This window comes from Rhinopithecus roxellana, chromosome 3 (genome assembly GCF_007565055.1).
Source record: "Rhinopithecus roxellana isolate Shanxi Qingling chromosome 3, ASM756505v1, whole genome shotgun sequence".
Taxonomy (NCBI): domain Eukaryota; kingdom Metazoa; phylum Chordata; class Mammalia; order Primates; family Cercopithecidae; genus Rhinopithecus; species Rhinopithecus roxellana.
Genome location: NC_044551.1, coordinates 32,056,759 through 32,078,453, shown reverse-complemented (window position 1 = coordinate 32,078,453; position 21,695 = coordinate 32,056,759). Strand labels below are relative to the sequence as shown.

General features: G+C 41.0%; 2 protein-coding genes across 2 annotated transcripts; both read right to left on the bottom strand.

Moving 5' to 3' along the window:
* Nucleotides 1-191: 191 nt before the first annotated feature.
* On the bottom strand, nt 192-2,148 carry LOC104673195 (zinc finger protein OZF-like). Its single transcript, XM_010377162.2, has one exon. It carries the CDS (start codon nt 2,124-2,126, stop codon nt 543-545), a length of 1,584 nt encoding a protein of 527 aa, XP_010375464.2. The 5' UTR covers nt 2,127-2,148; the 3' UTR covers nt 192-542.
* Nucleotides 2,135-21,383, bottom strand: LOC104673223 (zinc finger protein 717-like). Its single transcript, XM_010377192.2, has 7 exons — nt 21,346-21,383; nt 17,767-17,825; nt 14,905-14,970; nt 14,063-14,087; nt 4,634-4,760; nt 4,308-4,400; nt 2,135-2,455 (listed from the first exon to the last, which is right to left on the bottom strand). The coding sequence occupies exons 3-7, from the start codon at nt 14,919-14,921 to the stop codon at nt 2,172-2,174; spliced, it is 546 nt and encodes a 181-aa protein (XP_010375494.2). The 5' UTR covers nt 14,922-14,970; nt 17,767-17,825; nt 21,346-21,383; the 3' UTR covers nt 2,135-2,171.
* Between the last annotated feature and the right edge of the window lie 312 nt (nt 21,384-21,695).

Genomic DNA, 21,695 nt, shown 5'->3' with positions numbered 1-21,695 from the left:
TTTGGAGTCTCACTCTGTCGCCCAGGCTGGAGTGCAGTGGCACCATCTCGGCTCACTGCAAGCTCCATCTCCCAGGTTCACGCCATTCTCCTGCCTCAGCCTCCTGAGTAGCTGGGACTACAGGTGCCTGCCACCACGCCCAGATAATTTTTTTGTATTTTTAGTAGAGACGGGGTTTCACCGTGTTAGCCAGGATGGTCTCCATCTCCTGACCTCGTGATCCGCCCGCCTCGGCCTCCCAAAGTGCTGGGATTACAGGCGTGAGCCACCGCACCCGGCCACACTCATTACACTCTTAGGCTTTCTCCCTTGTGTGAATTTCTTGATGCCTCCTGAGGTCTGACTTCTGCCAAAAGGTGTTTCCAACACTCGTACAGCCACAGGGCTTTCCCTGTGTGACTTCTCTGATGGGTAGTAAGGCTTGACTTGTGGCTGAAGGATTTCTCACACTGGTTACATGCACAGGGTTTATTTCCTGTATGTATCCACTGATATGCTGCAGGATTTCATTTGCTACTAAGGCTTTTCACACCTTCAGTATGTTAACAGGCCTCTTCACCTGAGTGAGTTCTGTAATGTACAGTGAGGGCTGACTTCTGGTAGAAGGCTTTCCTACATTCTTTGCATTCATATGGTTTCTCACCTGTGTGAGTTCTCTGATGTCTATTGAGAGTTGACTTCTGGCAAAAGCTTTTCCCACATTCTTTACATTCATATGGCTTCTCCCCTGTGTGAATTCTTTCATGTATCATGAGGGATGACTTCTGGTAGAACGTCTTCCCACATTCCTTACATTCATGGGATTTCTTCCCCATGTGAATTCTTTCATGTACAGTGAGGGCTGACTTCTGGAAGAAGGCTTCCCTACATCCATTACATTTATAAAGCTTCTGTCCTGTGTGAGTTTTCTGATGCCTGCTGTAGTTCGCCCTCTGACGAAAGGTTTTTCCACATTCGTTACACTTGGAAGGTTTTTCTCCTGTGTGAGTTCTCTGATGTGTGGTAAGCACTGACCTCTGGTAGAAGGATTTTCCACATTCATTACATTCGTAGGGTTTCTCCCCTGTGTGAGTACTCTGATGCATCCTCAGGTTTGACTTCTGGCTAAAAGTTCTCCCACATTCATTACACTCATAGGGTTTTTCACCTGTGTGAGTACCCTGATGCATCCTGAGGTTTGACTTCTGGCTAAAGGTTTTTCCACATTTATTACATTCATATGGTTTCTCACCTGTGTGAGCTCTCTGATGTATAATGAGAACTGAATTCAGGCAAAATGTTTTTCCACATTCATTACATTCATAGGGTTTTTCTCCTGTGTGAGTTCTCTGATGTACAGTAAGTTTTGACTTCTGAGCTAAAGTTTTCCTGCATTCTTTACATTCATATGGCTTCTCACCTATGTGAGTTCTCTGATGTACCGTGAGGGCTGACTTATGGTAGAAAGTTTTCCTACATTGTTGACATTCACATGGCTTCTCAACTGTGTGAATTCTCTGATGTACAGTGAAGACTGACTTCTGATAAAAGGTTTCCCCACATTCATTACACCTATATGGTTTCTCTCCTGTGTGAATTCTCTGATGTACATTGAGGGCTGCCCTCTGGTAGAAGGTTTTCCCACATTCCATACATTCATAGGGTTTCTCTCCTGTGTGTATTCTGTGATGATAAATAATGGCTGACATTTGGCAGAAGGTTTCCCCACATTCATGACATTCATAGGGCTTTTCCCCTGTGTGGATTCTCTGATGAACAATCAGGTTTGACTTCTGACAGAAGGATTTCTCACATTTGGTACATGCAAAGGGTTTCTCCTGTGTATGTGTTCTCTGATGATTTGCAAGATATGATTTCTTAATGAAGGATTTCTCACATTGTACACATTTATAGGGTTTCTCTCCTGTGTGTATTTTCTGATGTTTGGTAAGCTTAGACTTTTTACAGAACACTTTCCCACATACACAACATTCGACATTTATCTTCCGGGAAGTGAGTGCTGCTGACTTATCGCAGGATTTCCCACGCTCACTGTAAGTACACGCAGTCTCTCCACCATGACCCTTGTCTGCCTCAGTGCTGAAGGCTTTTCCTTGTCCGCTATACTCAAAAAGCTGCTGCGCCATATGAATCTTGTTATGGTGACTAAAATACTCATGACATGTGAGAGATTACCCAGTTATACTTTGAACATCAGGTTTTCCTCCTGTCTGCATTTCATGAGGCTCAATCGAGATACATATGTTCTGACTTACATTTAACTCCTCAGGCCTCTTTCCTGAATAGCTTGTGTTATTTACCATCATATTTGGAATATGGTTTAAGCTCAAATTAAGTATTTTTCCTAATTCAACTGTTTCCTTGGTTGATGTTTTGCTGCTGGTGATTGCAACTTGCCATATATGTCTATGATGAATTTCCTGGCTTCTTTCAATTATGTCAACTGTCTGGACATCTGCAACGAAGAAAAAACAAAACAAAACAAAGCAAAAATCCATGAGCCACACACAAGCATTTGTTATGGAATGTGAAGACTCAATGAAGTTACTTTCTCTCCTAGTGGCATAAGATTCTTTAAAAATCAATAATCAGGACTGGTTTTATAAGCACATGGCTGTTCCTACTAACTTAATATAAGAAATTACATTAATAGATTTTCTAATGTGGAATTATGTTTTCACTGTTGTTTCATTAAAAATATTTGGTAAAAAATACTCACCTACACCTAGTTGTGATTTTCCCCTAAGGGCTTATCACCTGCCAATTGTTTTCTCTATTGTTTTTCTCCATTTCATTCTTGGAACAATGGGAGGCATCTTGTGCTATTTTCTCATTCTGCATTGAAGATGATAAGGTATTCCTGGATCAGCTACCTGCAGGTGCCCACCATGGCCACTTGTCTTCAGGACCAGATTTTACACCAGTGCTTCTTTAGCTTTCATGCTTCTCTGGGAATGTCTATAGCCATCTGGGCATTTTTCAAATACAAAATCTCTCCTCCAAACTAGGTGAAGACTGCTTCTTTCAAATTTCTAATTTAACCTGACTCGCTTAGCTTCTCAGAACTGTAATAGGTACATGAAGCTCCACTCCACCACTGTGGGCATCCCATCCCTGCTGGTCCTAAGGATTCAGTTCTGGAACTCGGGTGGGGTTCACCATCTTTGAAAAATCATTTATTGGCTCCTTCCAAGATGAACAGACCTGATATTCTCCCCCCCAAATTCTTGGCACATCCATCCCTGCTTCATAATTCAATGCTTCTGAAGGCTTTTGTGTGTTCAAGTTTCAGCTGTCTCCTAGTTTCAGAGAAAAATGGGGTCTCTTGTACACTTCTCATTGTCTACTGCCAAACAGAAATCTCAGCCCTTCAACATGAAACCTTTGCTTCAATAGGCTTTGGAATCCAGAATCTCCTGGTTCTCTTCCAAATTCCAGGCCTATCCTGCTCCATACTCTTATGCTGGGTCCTCCTCACTGTAAGGATTTCTGATGTCATTATAAAAAAAGCCTCACTATGAGATTGCTCTTATTTTTTGTTCAACTCCCTAGGTGACCTCCTTTATAATTATCATTCTAAACACCAGCATTGACTTACCGATTTTTAAGTTTGTATCTCCAATTGTGATGTCCACTCTTTACATATATATTTATATTCACCTACTATGTGCCACAATTGGAAAACAGTTCAATTGAACTGGAGCTATGCCAAAGTTAACAAGGCCTCTGACACTGCATTGTCTTACCATCTTTCCTAAATTATATCCCTTTTTTACTCACTCTGGTTAAATATTCCACATGGTTCTTTTACAGCTACTTAACATACATTATTTGGTTTCTCTTATTACGATGTACACTTTATGAAAAAAGACATTATTTTGACCATTGCTGTTATAAATCCCAAGTATAAAGTTACCATGGCTTACAAGCTACTCAATTAAGATGTGTTGAAAGAATCAATGGATGTATGAATAAATGTCCAGGGGAAAAAAAACAGTCCATGAAAATGGAGGAAAAGAAAACAATTCAGAAAATTGAGAAAATGAATAGCAAAGAAACATGTCTAAGAAGAGCAAGGTAGGGACTAGATTGAGTAAATATTTTAAAATACTCGCAAAATAAAATACAGGGATATATGCATGAAACCCCTCCTTGGAGATGATAGAATTCACATGTTTGATGCATAAAGACCAGCTGTCCTCAGGTATGGGACCTGGGAGAAAAAGTGGTGAAAACAAGTCAATGATGCAAATATCTGCCGGGCTTTACTCTTCCTGGCTTCCCTGCCCAGGATGCAGTTGACTAACCTGAGAGGCACTGGTTTGCCCATTCTTCTCCTAGCCATGGCTCTGATCCTTGCTCCAACTTGAAGATCACCTCAGGTTTGGAAACGCAACGGCCTGGTAACGGGAAATAAGGGAGGACTTAGCCAAACTGCAAAGTAAGGTCCTTTTCAGAATGACAACAGCTCGGTGTCAGAAGCTGTATAATGAAGGGGCCTACCTGAATCTTTTGTTAGAGAGGGTTGACACATTCTTCACATGGAATAGCACTAAGCCTTATAAATGCCTCCTATATTTACCAACATGGAAGTAAGTGCTGCTTCTGGGGGTTACTGGGGAGCTTCACTCACCCAGTGACACCAGGCTGCTGTAGGTCTCCAGCATCACATCCCTGTATAGAGTCCTCTGTGCATCATCCCGGTCCTGCCACTCCTCCCAGGTGAAGTGCACGGCTACCTCCTCAAAGGACACGAACTCCTGTAATGGCACATTTCTCCTCAAGTCATCAGCCCAGGGTCACAAGACAGGAATGTCAGAGTTCATTCTTTTGTAGCGGCATGTCTCTGACGTGTATCTTGCATAAACTGTAGCTTCTCTGTACTGTATATGGAGAAAGAACAAGCAGAGTAGAAGTATCCTGCCACTATCATGTTTTGTTAATAAAATAGATTACAAAGTTTACCTTGCAGATGTAGAATCATCCTTATTGTGAAAGATAAAAATAGAAAAAAATTCTGTGATCTGGTATGGTGACAAAAATTATAAACACATACCTAGAACAACATGATAGATGAATTAATAGAGACAAGTTTAACGTCGACTGCAGAAAGAAAGTAGAATACAGTTCTATATTGCATTAGAAGGTTGCACTTCATTGAAAAACCAAAGATGCTTAGTACTTCATGTGAACCATGTGTTCTCGTGACTATGAGGCAACACCGGAGTCTAGTCATAAGGACACGAAGAACACATACCATATTAACGGAACTGCACACAGCACCATGTCTAGCTGAATGATCCCAGGCTGTAATGAGCGAGAACACAACACTGAAGGAACTGATTATGGAGTGAGTCTGCATGTAAATATCTGACCTAACTCCAAAAGTTATTTTAAAATTATTTATAAATTAAAATAATGTACATAAGCATCTGAACATTTCCTTCCTCACGCCCAATGACTGCTTGTGTCCACCCTAGGGTGAACACTCCTATTTCCCTAACCACCGGGTGTAAATAATGTGTAAATCTGTGTAATGTTTACACTCATCTGTGAGTGTAATGTGCGTAAATACCTGTAAGAACAAGTATGTTACATGACCAAATATGCCTTTTCACAGTCGCCTAGAGGGAGAATGGGTAAGGACTTCGAGGAGATTCAGAGGGGAAGAAAACAGAGTGATAGATGACCACATTCATCCTATCACAAAGCAGTGAGAACACAGAACAGGAAAGTAATCCTTAAAAAGGAAAAGGGGAAAAGAAAAAGAATTTGGTGCTAGTTTGCTGTGCAGAGGGTAAAATGCGGAGTTTCACTTTCAGATGATGCAGAATCATGTCTAGTGAGGTAATGGCACTGTAAATTTAGAAAATTAAAAATATGATGACTAAAAGTGACACAGACTTAGATTATATGGGAAACATCTGAGGTACCGTACGTGGGGATGTCCAACTAGCAACTGGATATACAATTCCAGAGTTCAGAAAAGATATCTAAGCAGAAGATAAATATGTAGAAAGTATCAGAATTTGTAAGGTACTCGTAGCCATCACAGTTTAAGAGACTGAAAGAAAAAATGAACAAATGCAGAATCTTTTTTTTTTTTTTTTTTGAGACGGAGTCTCGCTCTGTCGCCCAGGCTGGAGTGCAGTGGCCGGATCTCAGCTCACTGCAAGCTCCGCCTCCCGGGTTCACGCCATTCTCCTGCCTCAGCCTCCCGAGTAGCTGGGACCACAGGCGCCCACCACCTCGCCCGGCTAGTTTTTTGTATTTTTTTAGTAGAGACGGGGTTTCACCGTGTTAGCCGGGATGGTCTCGATCTCCTGACCTCGTGATCTGCCCGTCTCGGCCTCCCAAAGTGCTGGGATTACAGGCTTGAGCCACCGCACCCGGCCTACAAATGCAGAATCTACAGAAACACTGACCAAGACAAACTTTCTAAGATTATTCTACAAATAAAGCTCAATATTAATAAGTATACTAATATAACCATATTCACAGTTCTATAAAGAAAAATTCTTCCATTTTGCACATAGACATACACAAGGTACTTTTAGAAGCACATTCTGGGTTTCTATTTCTGCATGTGAGAAGCTTGAAAGTCATCATCCCATCTTAACAACAAATGAAAAGCTGAAGAAACTGAAAAATCAGTAACTCTTCTTGGATCTGTAAGGGAGGGAGAACACAGGACAATCCACTGCCCCAAGACTGGAGATACAGACAGGCAAAAACAAGAACAGAGATTCACTAGCAAAAACCACCATGGGAACCAGTGCAGGAGGAGGACATTCCGAACTGTAACTGACAAACTGTGAGAGGCTCAGTGCGAACAACTCCAAAAGTTAAAAACTCCAGGGGGACCCAGTCATGAGGGTGACTCCACAGTACTGTGAAATTTACCGCTAGGAGCTTAAGTAGCCTCCTACAGTAAATACTGGAGACAGCTCCCCTCTCCTGCTTCCACCTGCAGGCAGGAGGGAAAAGGCAAATCATTTTGAAATATGATAGGCATTCAGCTTAGGATCAAGCCTAACATATCGCATGCACTAAGTATCAATCAAACCCATTTTTAAAATTATCGCTTTCATACTATTAAAAATTATTTAGAGAGAAGAAAAAGACACAGGTCATATACCTGGGTCTACATAAGGAAAGGAAAAGCAGTAAAGAAAGAATGAGGGTATCTTAACCAATCTACATATTATGTACAAAACATATGCAATTATGTACACATGCACGATTATGTGTGCTTATATGTAGTTGAAATGAATGATGACAATGACACAAGGGACAGGAAGACGGAAGAGAAAAATTATGTTAGAAGATAGTCACGCTACTTGTGAAGCAGTACAGTACTATTTGAAACTGGACTTGTAAGTGTATACTGAAACCCTAGGGCAACTTTTTAAACTAGTACAAAAAGTCTAAAAAATTATAGCTATAAAGAAAACACATGCTAAGAAAGAAGAGAAAATGGAATCACATAAAATGCTCAGTTAACATCTCAAAAGGCAGAAAGAGTAGAAGACAAAACAGTATGGGAATAATAACATAACAAATACGGCAGATATTAATTCAACTATATCAATAATCACTTTGAATATCAATGGTCTAAATTCACACATTAAAAGAGATTGTCAGAGTGGATCAAAATACAAGACCCAACTATATGTTGTCTACAAGAAACCCATTTTAAATATAAAACCACACATTAATTAAAAGTAAATAGAGAAAAATATACAATGCTAACAATAAGAAAGAAAGCAGGAGTGGCCAGGTGCAGTGGCTCACATCTGTAATCCCAGCCTTTGGGAGGCTGAGGTGGGTGGATCACTTGAGGTCAGGAGTTCGAAACCAGTCTGGCCAACAAGGTGAAACGTCTCTATCAAAAAAAATACAAAAGTCAGCTGGACATGGTGTTGGGCACCTGTAATCCCAACTACTTGGGAGGGTGAGGCAAGAGAATCGCTTGAACCAAGGAGGCAGAGGTTGCAGTGAGCTGAGATCACGCCCTTGCACTCCAGCCTGGGCAACAAAAGTGAAACTCTGTCTCAAAAAAAAAAAGAGTAACTATATTTCACACAAAATAGACTTCAAAGAAAGAAAGTTATCATGGAAAAAGAATGGTACTTCATCATGACATAGCAGTTAATCCTCCAAAAAGATGACAATCCTTAATGTGTATGCACCTGACAACAGACTGTCAAACGACATGAGGCAAAAACAGAACTGGAAGGAGAAATAGATGGATCCACTATCACAATGTGAGACATCAACACTCTCCATTAGAAACAGACCCAGCAGGCAGCCATATGTAGAAAGCTGAAACTGGATCCCTTCCTTACAACTTACACAAAAATTAATTCAAGATGGATTAAAGACTTAAATGTTAGACCTAAAACCATAAAAACCCCAGAAGAAAACCTAGGCAATACCATTCAGGACACAGGCGTGGGCAAGGACTTCATGTCTAAAACACCAAAAGCAATGACGACAAAAGCCAAAATTGACAAATGGGATCTAATTAAACTAAAGAGCTTCTGCACAGCAAAAGAAACTACCATCACAGTGAACAGGCAACCTACAGAATGGGAGAACATTTTTGCAATCTACTCATCTGACAAAGGGCTAATATCTAGAACCTACAAAGAATTCAAACAAATTTACAAGAAAAAACCCCATCAAAAAGTGGGCGAAGGATATGAACAGACATTTCTCAAAAGAAGACATTCATACAGCCAACAGACACATGAAAAAATGCTCATCATCACTTGCCATCAGAGAAATGCAAATCAAAACCACAATGAGATACCATCTCACACCAGTTAGAATGGCAATCATTAAAAAGTCAGGAAACAACAGGTGCTGGAGAGGATGTGGAGAAATAGGAAGACTTTTACACTGTTGGTGGGGCTGTGAACTAGTTCGACCATTGTGGAAGACAGTGTGGCGATTCCTCAAGGATCTAGAACTAGAAATACCATTTGACCCAGCCATCCCATTACTGGGTATATACCCAAAGGATTATAAAACATGCTGCTATAAAGACACATGCACACATATGTTTATTGCAGCACTATTCACAATAGCAAAGACTTGGAACCAACCCAAATGTCCATCAATTATAGACTGGATTAAGAAAATGTGGCACATATACACCATGGAATACTATGCAGCTATAAAAAAGGATGAGTTTGTGTCCTTTGTAGGGACATGGATGCAGCTGGAAACCATCATTCTCAGCAAACTATCGCAAGAACAGAAAACCAAACACCGTATGTTCTCACTCATAGGTGGGTATTGAACAGTGAGAACACTTGGACACAGGAAGGGGAACATCACACACCGGGGCCTGTCATTGGGTGGGGGGAGGGTGGAGGGATAGCATTAGGATAAATACCTAATGTAAATGACGAGTTAATGGGTGCAGCAAAACAACATGGCACATGGATACCTATGTAACAAACCTGCATGCTGTGCACATGTAGCCTGGAACTTAAAGCATAATTAAAAAAAAAAAAAAGGAAAGAAAAAAGAAACAGATCCAGCAGGCAGAAATTAGTAACAATATAGTTGAATTCAGTATTAATATAAACCGGATACTGACAGAGCAGGCGCACCATCACCTCGGACAAACACCGCCACTTTAAGTTCCAACTCCCTTCTTTGCCTCATGCATTTCAAGGAAATCGTTTCTCTTCTAACTACAAGTAGCCAGAAAGAGCAGACAGTAAAATACCAATAAGACAGCTCAGCCCCAGAGGGAGGTGAGGGGAAAGTCTCTTGGGTAAAGTTCAACTGCCAAACTTCACCCTCATACAACAGGCCCAGTAAAACAGTGGGCCTTGATCATTTAATAAGCACATGGCTTTCCCTTCAGGTGCACTAAGACAGGGAAGCTAAAAGCAGACTCAGGACATGCCTGCAGCTGCAGAAAGATGCTTGGGGACAGACACACAACTCTCCCTCCCAGATAAGCCACAACACACAGACACAGAAGCAGTCCAAGCCTTGATAAACTTTCCCGCCCTGAACCCTTAAAACCGTCTGTAAGAGTGAGCCTCTGACCTAACTCGGCCAGAAGGCATCTCTCAGGTTTGTTTTCTCTAAAATAAATCTGCCTTAACTGGCAAGACATCTTTCATGTGTCTCTCTTCTTTATTTAATTCTTACAAATATAATTGCTATTTATAGACTTCATCCAACAACAGTAAAATATACATTCTTTTCAGGCTCAATAATCACCAAGATATACCACACTGTGGACCATAAAATACCCTTTAACCAATTTAAAATAACAAATCTTGCCATATGCACTCTTAGACCACAATGAAATCAAAACTTAAAATGAGCAATAGACAGACAAGTGGAAAATCTCTAAATATAGTGAGATAAAAGAACACCTTCTAAATAATGAATGGATCAAAGAAGAAATCTCAAGAGAAATTAGTATTTTATTATTAGAGACAGGGTCTCACTGTCACCCAGGCTGGAGTGCAGTGGCATGATCAAAGCTAACTGCAGCCTTGAACGCCTGGGCTCAAGCAATCCTCTCACCTCAGCCTCACCAGTGACTGAAAATACAGGCACATGTCTCCCTGATAACTTTTTTAAATGTTCTTGTAGAGACAGGGTCTTGCTATAGGTACTCAAGCTGATCTCAAACTCCTAGCCTCAAGTAATCCTCCTGCCTTGGCTTCCCAAATCTCAGCCTCCCTGGCCGAGATTACAAGTGTGAGCCACCATGCTGGGCCTAACAAATATTTTCACTAAATAAAAATGAAAATAAAAACACAACGTATCAAAATGTGTAGAATACGGCAAAAGCATGGCTTAGAAGAAAATTTATGGCATCAAATGCATATATCAGAAAATAAGAATGATCTAAAATAAAGAAAAAATAAGCAGATTAAATCCAAAGTAAGAAGAAGAAAATAAATTATTGCAGAAATCAATGAAATTGAAAACAGAAAAATCAAGAGAATACTACCAACAACAAAGCTGGTTCTTTTAAGAGGCCAATAAAATTAAAAAGCCTATAACCAGGTTAAGAAAAAAATAGAAACTAATAATATCATAAATGAGGGCCGGGCGCAGTGGCTCACGCCTGTCATCCCAGCACTTTGGGAGGCCGAGACGGGCGGATCCCGAGGTCGGGAGATCGAGACCATCCTGGCTAATACGGTGAAACCCCGTCTCTACTAAAAATACAAAAAACTAGCCGGGCGAGGTGGCGGCGCCTGTAGTCCCAGCTACTCGGGAGGCTGAGGCAGGAGAATGGCGGGAACCCGGGAGGCGGAGCTTGCAGTGAGCCGAGATCCGGCCACTGCACTCCAGCCCGGGCGACAGAGCGAGACTCCGTCTCAAAAAAATAATAATAATAATATCACAAATGAAAGTGGGGATGCCACCACACATCCCGTGGACGTTAAATGGATAAGGAAATACTCTGAACAACTCTGTGCATACATCTGATCATCCAGTTCAAATGGGCTGCTTCCTTGAAAGACACAATTTACTGAAACTCACACAAAAAGAAACACACAGGCCAGGCACGGTGGCTCACACCTGTAATCCTAGCACTTTGGGAGGCCGAGGTGGGTGGATCACGAGGTCAGGAGAATGGAGACCACGGTGAAATCCCGTCTCTACTAAAAATACAAAAAATTAGCCGGGCGTGGTGTTGGGCGCCTGTAGTCCCAGCTACTCAGGAGGCTGAGGCAGGAGAATGGCGTGAACCCGGGAAGTGGAACTTGCAGTGAGCCGAGATCGCGCCACTGCACTCCAGTCTGGGCAACAGAGCAAGACTCCATCTCAAAAAAAAAAAAAAAGAAGAAGAAGAAGAAACACACAATCCGAATAACCCATTTTTTAATAACTTTCAGAACAGAAAGTACCTGACCCAGATGTATTCACTGGTAAACTAACCAAATATTTCAAGAAGAAATTATACCCATTCCTCACAATCTATTTCAGAGGATAGAAGCTGTTGAAATACTTCCTAGTTCATTCTGTGAGGCCAGCATTATTCCAACGACATTTCAAAATAGAAAACCACAGACCATGATCTTTCATAAAAATACATATAAAAATCCTCAAAAACATTGGCACATCAAATCCAACAATATATAGAAAGAATCATATACCATCACCAAGTGAGATTTATTCTGGGGATACCAGGCTGGTTCAACATTTGAACATCAATTAACGTAATTCATTATATCAAGAGGCTGAAAAGGAAAAATCACATGATCCGGTGCAGAAAAAGCAGTTGACAAAATCCAGCATTCATTCATGATAAACACTCTCAATAAGCTAAGAGGGGAACTTCCTGAAATTAATAAAGAATATCTACACAAAACTACAGTGAACATAATACTTAATAATCAGACCCTCAAAGCTTTTCCACAATATCAGGAGGAAGAAAAAGATCTACTTTCTCATCACCCCTTTCAATATCATACTGAAAATACTAGCGAATGCCATCAGGCAAGAAAATATAATTAAAGGCATACAGATTGGGAAGGAATAAATAAAACTTTATTCACAGACAACAGGATTGTCTACGCAGAAAATCTAAAAAAAAAAAAAGAAAAGACAAGAAAAGAAAAAAGACCAAACCAAAAAAAAAACCCTCCTGGAACTGAAAAGCAAGATTACAGAATACAAGGTTAAAGGAGAAAGTTAATTGCTTTCCAATGCACCAGCAACAACCAAGTGCAATTTGCTATGAAAAACAGAGTGCTATTTATATTTAGCACCCAAAAGATGAAATACTTATGTATAAATTTAGCAAATGTAACAAGATCTATATGAGGAATAGCATAAAACCTTAATACACAAAATACAAGTAAACCTGATTCTAAAGTTCACATGGAGAAGCAAAAGACCAAGAATAGTCAATTACTGAAGAACAAAGTTGGAAGACTAACACTGCCTAACTTTAAGCCTTATTATATAGATTCATTGTAGGCAAACATAACAATGGAACAGAATAAAGAGCCCAGAAATACACCCACATAAATACAGTAAACTGATACAATAAAGCAGAGTTGCTGTTTTCAACAAATGGTGTGGGGACAACTAGAAATCCACATTTAAAAAAACAAAAAACTGAATCTAGACATAGATCTTATGCCCATCACAAAAATTAACTCAAAATGGATCATAGACTTCAATGTAAAATGCAAAAGTAAAAAAACTGTAGAAAATAACAAAGGAAAAAACCTAGATGATCCTGGGAAAGGTAATGACTTTTTAGATATAACACCAATGTCAAGATCCACTTTAAAATGATTCATAAACAAGACTTCATTAAAATTGAAAACTTCTGTTCTGCAAAAGCCAATGTCACAAAAATGAGAAGAAAAGCCACAGACTGGGAGAAAATATCTGCAAAAGACGTATCTTGGTAAACAGACTGTTACACAAAACATTCCAAAAACACTGAAACCTCTACAGTAAGAAAACCACTAAATAAAACAGACCAAAGACCTTAACAGATACCTCACCAATGATGAGAAACATACAGGAAATAAACACATAAAAGAATGCAGTATATTGTGTAACATTAGGGTAACATATTAAAACAACGAGATACCGAGATACTGCTACATATCTAGTAGAATGGCCAAAATTTGGAGCACTGACAACAACTGACAGTGAGAATGTGGAGCAACAGGAACTCTCCTTCAGAGTGTGGAAATGCAAAATAGTATAGTCACTCAGTTGGAGGACAATTTGGTTGTTCTTACAAAAGTAAACACATTCTTACCATATGATCCAGCAACTGCACCTCTTGGTATTTACCCAAAGGAGGTGAAAATAAATGCTAGCATAAAAACCTGTAAACAGGGATTTATAGCAGCTTTATTCAAAATAGCTAAAATCTGGAAGCAACCAAGATGCCCTTCAGTAAGTGAATGGATAAACTATGGTACACACAATGGAACATAATTCAGCACTAAAAAGAAATGGGCTATCTTGTCCTCAAAAGATAAGGAGGAACCTTAAATGCATATTACTAAGTAAAAGAAGCCAGTCTGAAAAGGCTACTTACTATATAACTGCAACTATGTAACATTCTGCAAAATGATGGAGATGGTTTGCAAGGTTAGGGACGATAAATAATAAACAGGAAGAGCAGGGATGGCTTTTAGAACAAAGAAAGTGTCCTGTGGGGTACTGTAAGGCTGGATACATGTCATTAAACATTTACTCAAACCCAAAGCATGTAAAACCACAAGAGTAAACCCTAATGTAAACTATGGCCTTTGGACAACTATGATGTCTCAGTGTAGGTTCCTCATTTTAACAAATGTACTACTATGGTGGGGGCAGGTGTTGAAAAGGGCGAAGGCTACATACATATGTGGATCAGGGTATATGGGAAATCTACGTACTTCCTAATTCTGCTGTGAAATTAAAACTGCCTTAACAGAGTATATCTATTTTCAAAAAGAATCTAACCATCTAAAAATATTTTCAATAACAAAAATTAAACCAATATTAAAAACCACTTCCCCATTTGTAATAAGAACTCTCAATGATAATGAATGCATAAAGAAAATGTGGTCTATATACGCAATGAAATATTACTCAGCCTTAAAAAGGAAGAAAATCTTGCCATTTGCAAAAACATGCACATGCCAGAAAGATATTGTGCTAAGTGAAGAAATAAGCCAAACAGGAACAAAGTATTACATAATCCTATCTGGATGTATGCAATAGTCTGGATGTATGTATTCCCCTCAAATTCCTATGCTGAAATCTAATCACCAAGGTGACAGTACTGTAAGGTGAGGCCTCCAGGGAGGGACGAGGTGAGGGCTCTTCCCTCTTGAATGGGCTGGGAGTGCATTCATTCTCCATCACTCTTTTGCCTCCACCATGTAAGGATACAGGAAGGAGTCTCTCATCAGGTACCAGATGACAGTGCCTTGATCTTGGACTTCCGAGTCTCCAGAACTGTTAAGAATAAATTTCTGTTCTTTATTAATTACCAAGTCTGAAGTATTTTGTTGTTCCAGCACAAATGAAGCTATATTTTCTGTACAGCCTGTGGAACTCCATGTACATAAAAATGTGAAACAGTTAAACTTACAAAAACATAGAGCTGAATCGTCGTTGCCAAGGGCTGAGGGGGAAGGGTAACTGGGGAGGTATTGGTCACAGGGTGTAAGTCTTAGTTACGCAATGAGTAAGTTCTAAATATCAAATCTACAGACCAATGTATGTAGTTAATACTGAATTGCATACTTAAAAATTTGTTAAGAGGATGGTATGGTTTCGATTTGTTTACTTGTCCAAAGCTCATGTCAAATTGTAAGCCTCAAGGCTGGAGGTGGGGCCTGGTGGGAGGTGACTGGATCAGGGGGCAGACTTGCCCCTTGCTGTTCTTGTGATAGTAAATTCTCATGAGATCTGGTTGTTAAAAGTGTACAGCACCTCCCCCTTCAACACCCACTTCCTCCTGCTCCAGACACAGAGGACGTGCCTGCTTCCCCTTCATCCTACACCATGACTGTAAGTCTCCTGAGGCCTCCCCAGCCACGCTTCCTGTACAGCCTGTGGAACTGTCAGCCAATTAAACCTCTTCGCTTTATAAATTACCCAGTTCCAGGTAGTTTTTTATAGCAATGGGAGAACGGACTTATACAGAGAATGTATCTTATGTCAAATGGTTGTATCCCAAAAGGGGCGGGGAAGGGGGAGGAAGAAACTCGTGGAGGCAAAGGTTGTTTATCGCACTGTTTGTGGTGATGGTTCCATGGGTGAATACTTTACAGGTAAGTATATTTTGCACATGGGAGGAATGTAAATAATTTGTAGCCAGAGGGAAAACTGGTTTACTAAAGACTGCTACAGATTCTCACTATTCCTCTTATTCAAAGGTAGAAGCTAATTACTCTCTAATCTAATACCATATGTAGAGGAAGAGAGAAGGATGTAACTTTTATTTTGGATTTGTTAAGCTTGAGGTGCCGTTCAGATAGCTACAAAGAATCATTCAATGGAGAGCTGAACCTGTGGTCTAGAGCAGCGATCCCCAACCTTTTTGGCACCAGGTTTTGTGAAAGACAATTTTTCCATATACCAGGGTGTGACCCCTCACATGGTTTTGGGATGAAACGGTTCATCAGGCATTAGATTCTCATAAGAAGCAGGGAACCTAGATCCCTCACATGCATAGTTCACACTAGGGTTCATGCTCCTATGAGAATTTAATGCTGTCATTCATCTGACAGGAGGCAGAGCACAGGCAGTAATGCTTGCTTGCCTGCCACTCACCTGCTGTGCAGCCCAGTTCCTCACAGGTCACAGACTGGTACCAGTTCATGGCCTGGGGGTTGGGGATCCCTGGTCTAAAGGCTGGAGAAGTCCAAGCTGGAGAGAAACACAACTGCCACACCAGAGAGCAGAACTGGTAAAACAAACAAACAAACAACAACAACAAAAGAACTGCACAGTGGGATGGATGGGGAATTGGATCAAACAACTGGACAAGTTATGTAAAGGAGAAGGAGAATAATTCAGGAAAAAAAAGACAAGCAGCATCAGTGAGGTCATGATAGAAACTAACACAGAAGAATTTCCAAGAGAAAAATCATGAACGATAATTTGAAATGCAAGAGTCCCCCCTTATCCACGGGGGATACACTGCAGGTCCCCTAGCAGATCCCTGAAACTGTATAGTACCAAACCTTATATACACTATGGTTTTTCCTATATATACATACCCTTGACAGTTTAATTTATAAATTAGGCACCGTATGATACTAACAACAATAAAATGGAACAATTATAACAATATACTATACTAAAACTTATAGGAATGTGGTCTCTCAAAATATCTTATTCTACTGCATTCAACATATTCAAAATATCAAAATATTTAAGATATTCAAAATATCTTATTGTCTTTTCTGTCTGCAGTTGACTATGGGTAACTGAAACCACAGAGAGCGAAACTGTGGATAAGGGGGATTACTGTATGGCACAAGATTCAAGTAAGGCAGACTAGAGAATAGCCAATGGATTTGCATATAATTTAGGTTAATGGTGAGCATCAGAATAAACGAATTAAGACTACACTGAATGAAAGCGCAAGTGAGCAGTGGAAATATTTGTCAGAAAATACAATTGTGAACAATCTGCTACAAATTCTCCATGTACAGATGAATTGACAGAAACATATGGGGGGTTAGTTAAGGACCTGTGGTCAACTCAATCCTCCAGATGTTCTAGGTTTTAGCCATGAATCTAGTAGGACCTTCCAAAAGCTGTCTGAGATCACACTGTTTCAGCAACTCCAGAAAAACCTCATTACGGGAGTTGCACTTTAGCACTAAGTGACTATTTCTACTGCAAAATGCTAATAGTGTTTATTTCCAGGTTGGTAGTAAAAAAACTTTTCACTACATCATCTCTGTGACCAATGCAGTCAATGTTCCAGACTTCAGTGATAGCAAGTCTTCCCGTCCCATGAGAATGTAGCACGTACTTTCCAGGTTCCATTCCAATCACGTAACAAATGTGACTGCCTTTTTGTTGCAGCATCAGAAAGACCAGAGATATATCTGTACTCAAGTTCCATGGCTTATAACCTGCATATGTCTACAAGCCAGCATTATTTTATTTATGTGCATTTCCTTTAACCTGAATTTTACTTATTTCTATTTTTTTCATTTTAATCCATGGACTCCATAAAGGCAAACAATGCCATGTAAAACAAAGTGAGGAATATATAAACAAATAACTCACCAGAGATTTATTCTTTGTTTGTTGATTGTGGAAACGCACAGAGCACTCTGGAAGCACAGCTGGGAGAACAGTCGAATGGAGTGGGTTAAGGAGAGAACTGGTGTGGCTTGGTCCTAGATTCTCCTGCCCAAAATGCTCTACACAATAGCTGGAAAAGACTAAAACAACAACAAAACCTCCCTGTGACAGAAATAGTCATTCATGCCTCAATAAGGGACAACAAATATCCCACTGAAGATGTACCCACAAGTACATTAACTAGTGGAGATACATACAATTTATTTTTGGATTAATGAAAACATGTATTACCTACTGATTTAGGAACAATTAATTTGTCCAAAGAAACAATGTAATAATTTAAACCAAAGAAATATACACTTAGTCTTCAATGAAATTAATATTGTAGAAATATAATTCAGCCACATTAACTATTTCACTACTAATATGGAGATTCTACACGATTCCATACAGGTGTTTCCACTAGAACACATCTTGCTTTTATACCTTTGCATCATTGAAAGGATGCATCTTTTACATACCTACGCATCATTGAAAGGATGTATCTTTTATATACCTACACATCACTGAAAGAATGCATCTTGCAACCCAACATTTTTTGCCCACAATTATATAGGGGGAAAAATGTACATATTGTATATTTCTTGGGATATACTGTTTTAGTAATGTTTCCTAATGACATGTCTCCCTGCATCTCAGACCTCATAGAGTATGCTCTGATAACGAACAGGGCTCTGCCATTTGACTTGCTTTTGCCAATGGGACATAGAAAATATGATGAAAATATAGGCTGGAAAAGTACTTGCCCACTGGTGCTTGCCTTCTTGGACAAGGGTCAGCATGAACCACCAGACATGTGAGTGAAGGCACCAGATGACTAATGCCTCATTTGTGATCCAGACAACATTAGCAAAGGAAATGCCCAGGTGAACACATGCCAAAATGTGAATCAACAGAACTTCTATCAAATAAAACAGTCACTTCTTTTTAAGCCAGTGAGTTTCGTTGGTTCTTTAGACAGAAAATAGTAACTGAACTAAGCCACCAGAACTCAATGTTTTTAAGAAAATCATGTGAAGGAGATAATGTGAAATTACTTTTCAAGTACAATCACTAGAACATCACAACCTCATGTAGAAGTTTTGCAAATCACAATGCCAACTTGATGGAAATCAGTGAGACTGCTGGTGCTAAGAGACCATGTGAATCGTAAAAAGCAACTCTTTGCATATCTTCACATCATAAAAATGTCTGTTGACTTTAAAAAAACATAATACACAAAAAGGATCTCTTATAAGTAAGCATCATACTGTATTTTACTTACATTTTAAGACACTGGTTTGGAACAGAAGCGAGACACGGTCTAATCTTCCCTTTATAAATATGTAAAATATGCTATTATTTTCCTACAGAATTTATGATTTCCAAGAACAGATTACTGACACTAAGTGGGAAACACTTGTGTTATTTGCTCTTGAGGTCACATAATTCACAGAAGAGTTGGGGATAACAAGGAACAGAGATGGTTAACGGAATGTTTCTGCTTGGTTGGTTGGTTGGTCGGTTTTGAGACAGAGTCTCATTCTCTCACCCAGGCTGGAGTGCGGTGGCACAACCACAGCTCACTGTAGCTTCGCCCTCCTTGGCTCAGGTGATCTTCCCACCTCAGCCCCCCAGGTAGTTGGGGCCACAAGTGCATGCCACCACAACCAGCTAATTTTTTTTTTTTTTTTCTTATAAACACATAGGGTATCCCTATGCGGCCAAGGCTAGTCTCAAACTCCTGTGCACAAGCGATCCTCCTGTCTTGGCCTCCCAAAGTGCTATGATTACAGCTGTGAGACACTACGCCCGGCAAGGGAAAGTACTTTATTATTATTTTTTACAGTGGGAGGGGTGGGCAGGCACGGAGGGGCTGAGAAAGTACTTTAAAGCAATGTTTGTTCTTAGTTGACTTCAGTGTCAACAAAAATCTAAAAAAAAAAAAGAAAAAAAAAACTTTTGACTTAATTGGGGCAAAATGAATAACACTAGCCAAAAAGTCAGGAAGCATAACATCTGCATATCATGTGACGCCGGCAAGTCACAGCTCCTCAAAGTCAAATTTTTTTCATCTTTCTCATAAGGTGCAAATAGTTTGGCAAAGCCTTACCGAACTGCCAGGAAGAGCTACCAGGATAGCGGGAGCTTCGGCATATCACTGGACACTAAATTTCGTGACTGCACGCTAAATTTCGTGACAGGCTTTTTTTTTTTTTTTTTTTTTTTGAGAGACAGAGTCTCGCTCTGTTGCCCACGCTACAGCAGGGTGGTACAACCTCAGCTCACTGGAACCTCCACCTCCCGGGTTCAAGTGATTCTCTTGCCTCAGTTTCCCAAGTAGCTGGGACTATACAGGTGTGCGCCACCACGCCCACCTAATTTTTGTATTTTTTAGTAGAGACAAGGTTTCACAAAATGTTGGCCAGGCTGGTGTCGAACTCCTGACTTTAGGTGATCCTCCCGCCTTGACTTAAGACTACTTTTAAGAAAGTTCAACCACTGGAAACAATGAGAAAAGATTGAAGGAATTAAAGTGTCTTTACAGAGTACTCCAGACAAATCCTCTCAGGTATAACAGGTTATTTTTCCACCCAGGACAACACTATTAAGTCCCCTCCAGTAAGTAACATCTCTTTGGCCCTTGCCTGTCACCCGCAGCCAAACTCCCCTCTTCCTTCTGAATGTTGGTCCAAACCTTCCGCTACCACCCAGTATTTGAGAGCTACTGGATAAGGTATTATCAACCAAATCTGGACCACTCTGGGGAATGGGAAAATAATTGCTTGGGTCATACAAACTACTCTTCGCCTGTGACACTTCCCCTGCTTTGAAGCACCAGTGAGAGGGTTAGTCCAGAGAGTTGTTCTTTTAGGTGGCATTCCTAAAAGGCGCCCTCCTCCAAACTTCGTAACACCTACTTTATTATAAAGAAAACAGGACCATCATCTGGCACCCCCAACTTCCGTAGAAACCAGATCTTGTATAAACTCCTATAAACTAAAGCGGGGATGGGATGCGTAAGAAGGGGACACAAGCAGAATCTTCACTTGCTGAAAAGACACCGGGAAACCCCACTAACACACTCGCCAGGGAGTAGGACGGTGTGCACGCGCTTCATACTCCTCATCTGGGAATGAGGTGCCTCTTCCTAGAACTGTCCGTATGCCGACCTTATAAGGGGGTGCACGGAATGCCGCACAAGGTCCATGCGGTGCCGGAGCGCAGCCTCCCCGCAGACCTCCCAGGTAGGGGCGGCCTGCAGATCCCGTCCCCGCGCCACCGGCTTCGCCCACCCGCTCCGGCGCCTCTGGAACTCGCTTCAGTGCAGGGATCCCACGCCCGCCCTCCCAGCAGCGCCGCCCTTCCAGCCCCAGCGCTAGTCCGCCGCCCGCACCTGCGCGTCAGGCCCCGCCCCCCGAGATGTGCCCACGCCTCTGCTCCCACCAAATGTGGCACGTCGGCCCCGCCTCCCTATGGTGCCTCCAAGCCCGCTGTTTCCTGTTTCATCCTACCACCAACCTGCAGGGATGAACACCCCAACCCCAGAGCTTCCAGAACAGCCTCCTAACGGCAGCAGGAGCCGGGTTTCTGCCGCGGAAGACGGTGGAGTAGGCGCGGCGGCGCATGCGCAAAGGCCATCCGGAAGAGCCCTTCCCACCGTCCAGTGCTGGTGACGTCATTGGAAGCCGCGACGGCATTTCCCACGAGCCACTGCGGTACTGAGGCGGGAAATTCTGTTCCAAGCCGGAGCCGAGGACGGATCGGAGTTGGCGTCTCCCCGCCTGACAGACGTGGAATCTGGTTAGTAAATCCTGGTTTGACAACCAGGCACATTGTGGGAATATTGGGAAAATTCGAATGCGGCCAAC

What these genes read in the sequence shown, in the direction of transcription:
- LOC104673195 (XM_010377162.2), bottom strand. Translation starts at nt 2,126, where the DNA reads ATGGCGCAGCAGCTTTTTGAGTATAGCGGACAAGGAAAAGCCTTCAGC.
- LOC104673223 (XM_010377192.2), bottom strand. An exon ending in TACATAGTTGCAGTTATATA is followed by an intron (nt 4,761 to 14,062) that starts GTAAGTAGCCTT and finishes GTGCCATTACAG; the next exon opens with GAGTTCGTGTCCTTTGAGGA. An exon ending in GGCAAACCAGTGCCTCTCAG is followed by an intron (nt 2,456 to 4,307) that starts GTTAGTCAACTG and finishes TCTTCGTTGCAG; the next exon opens with ATGTCCAGACAGTTGACATA.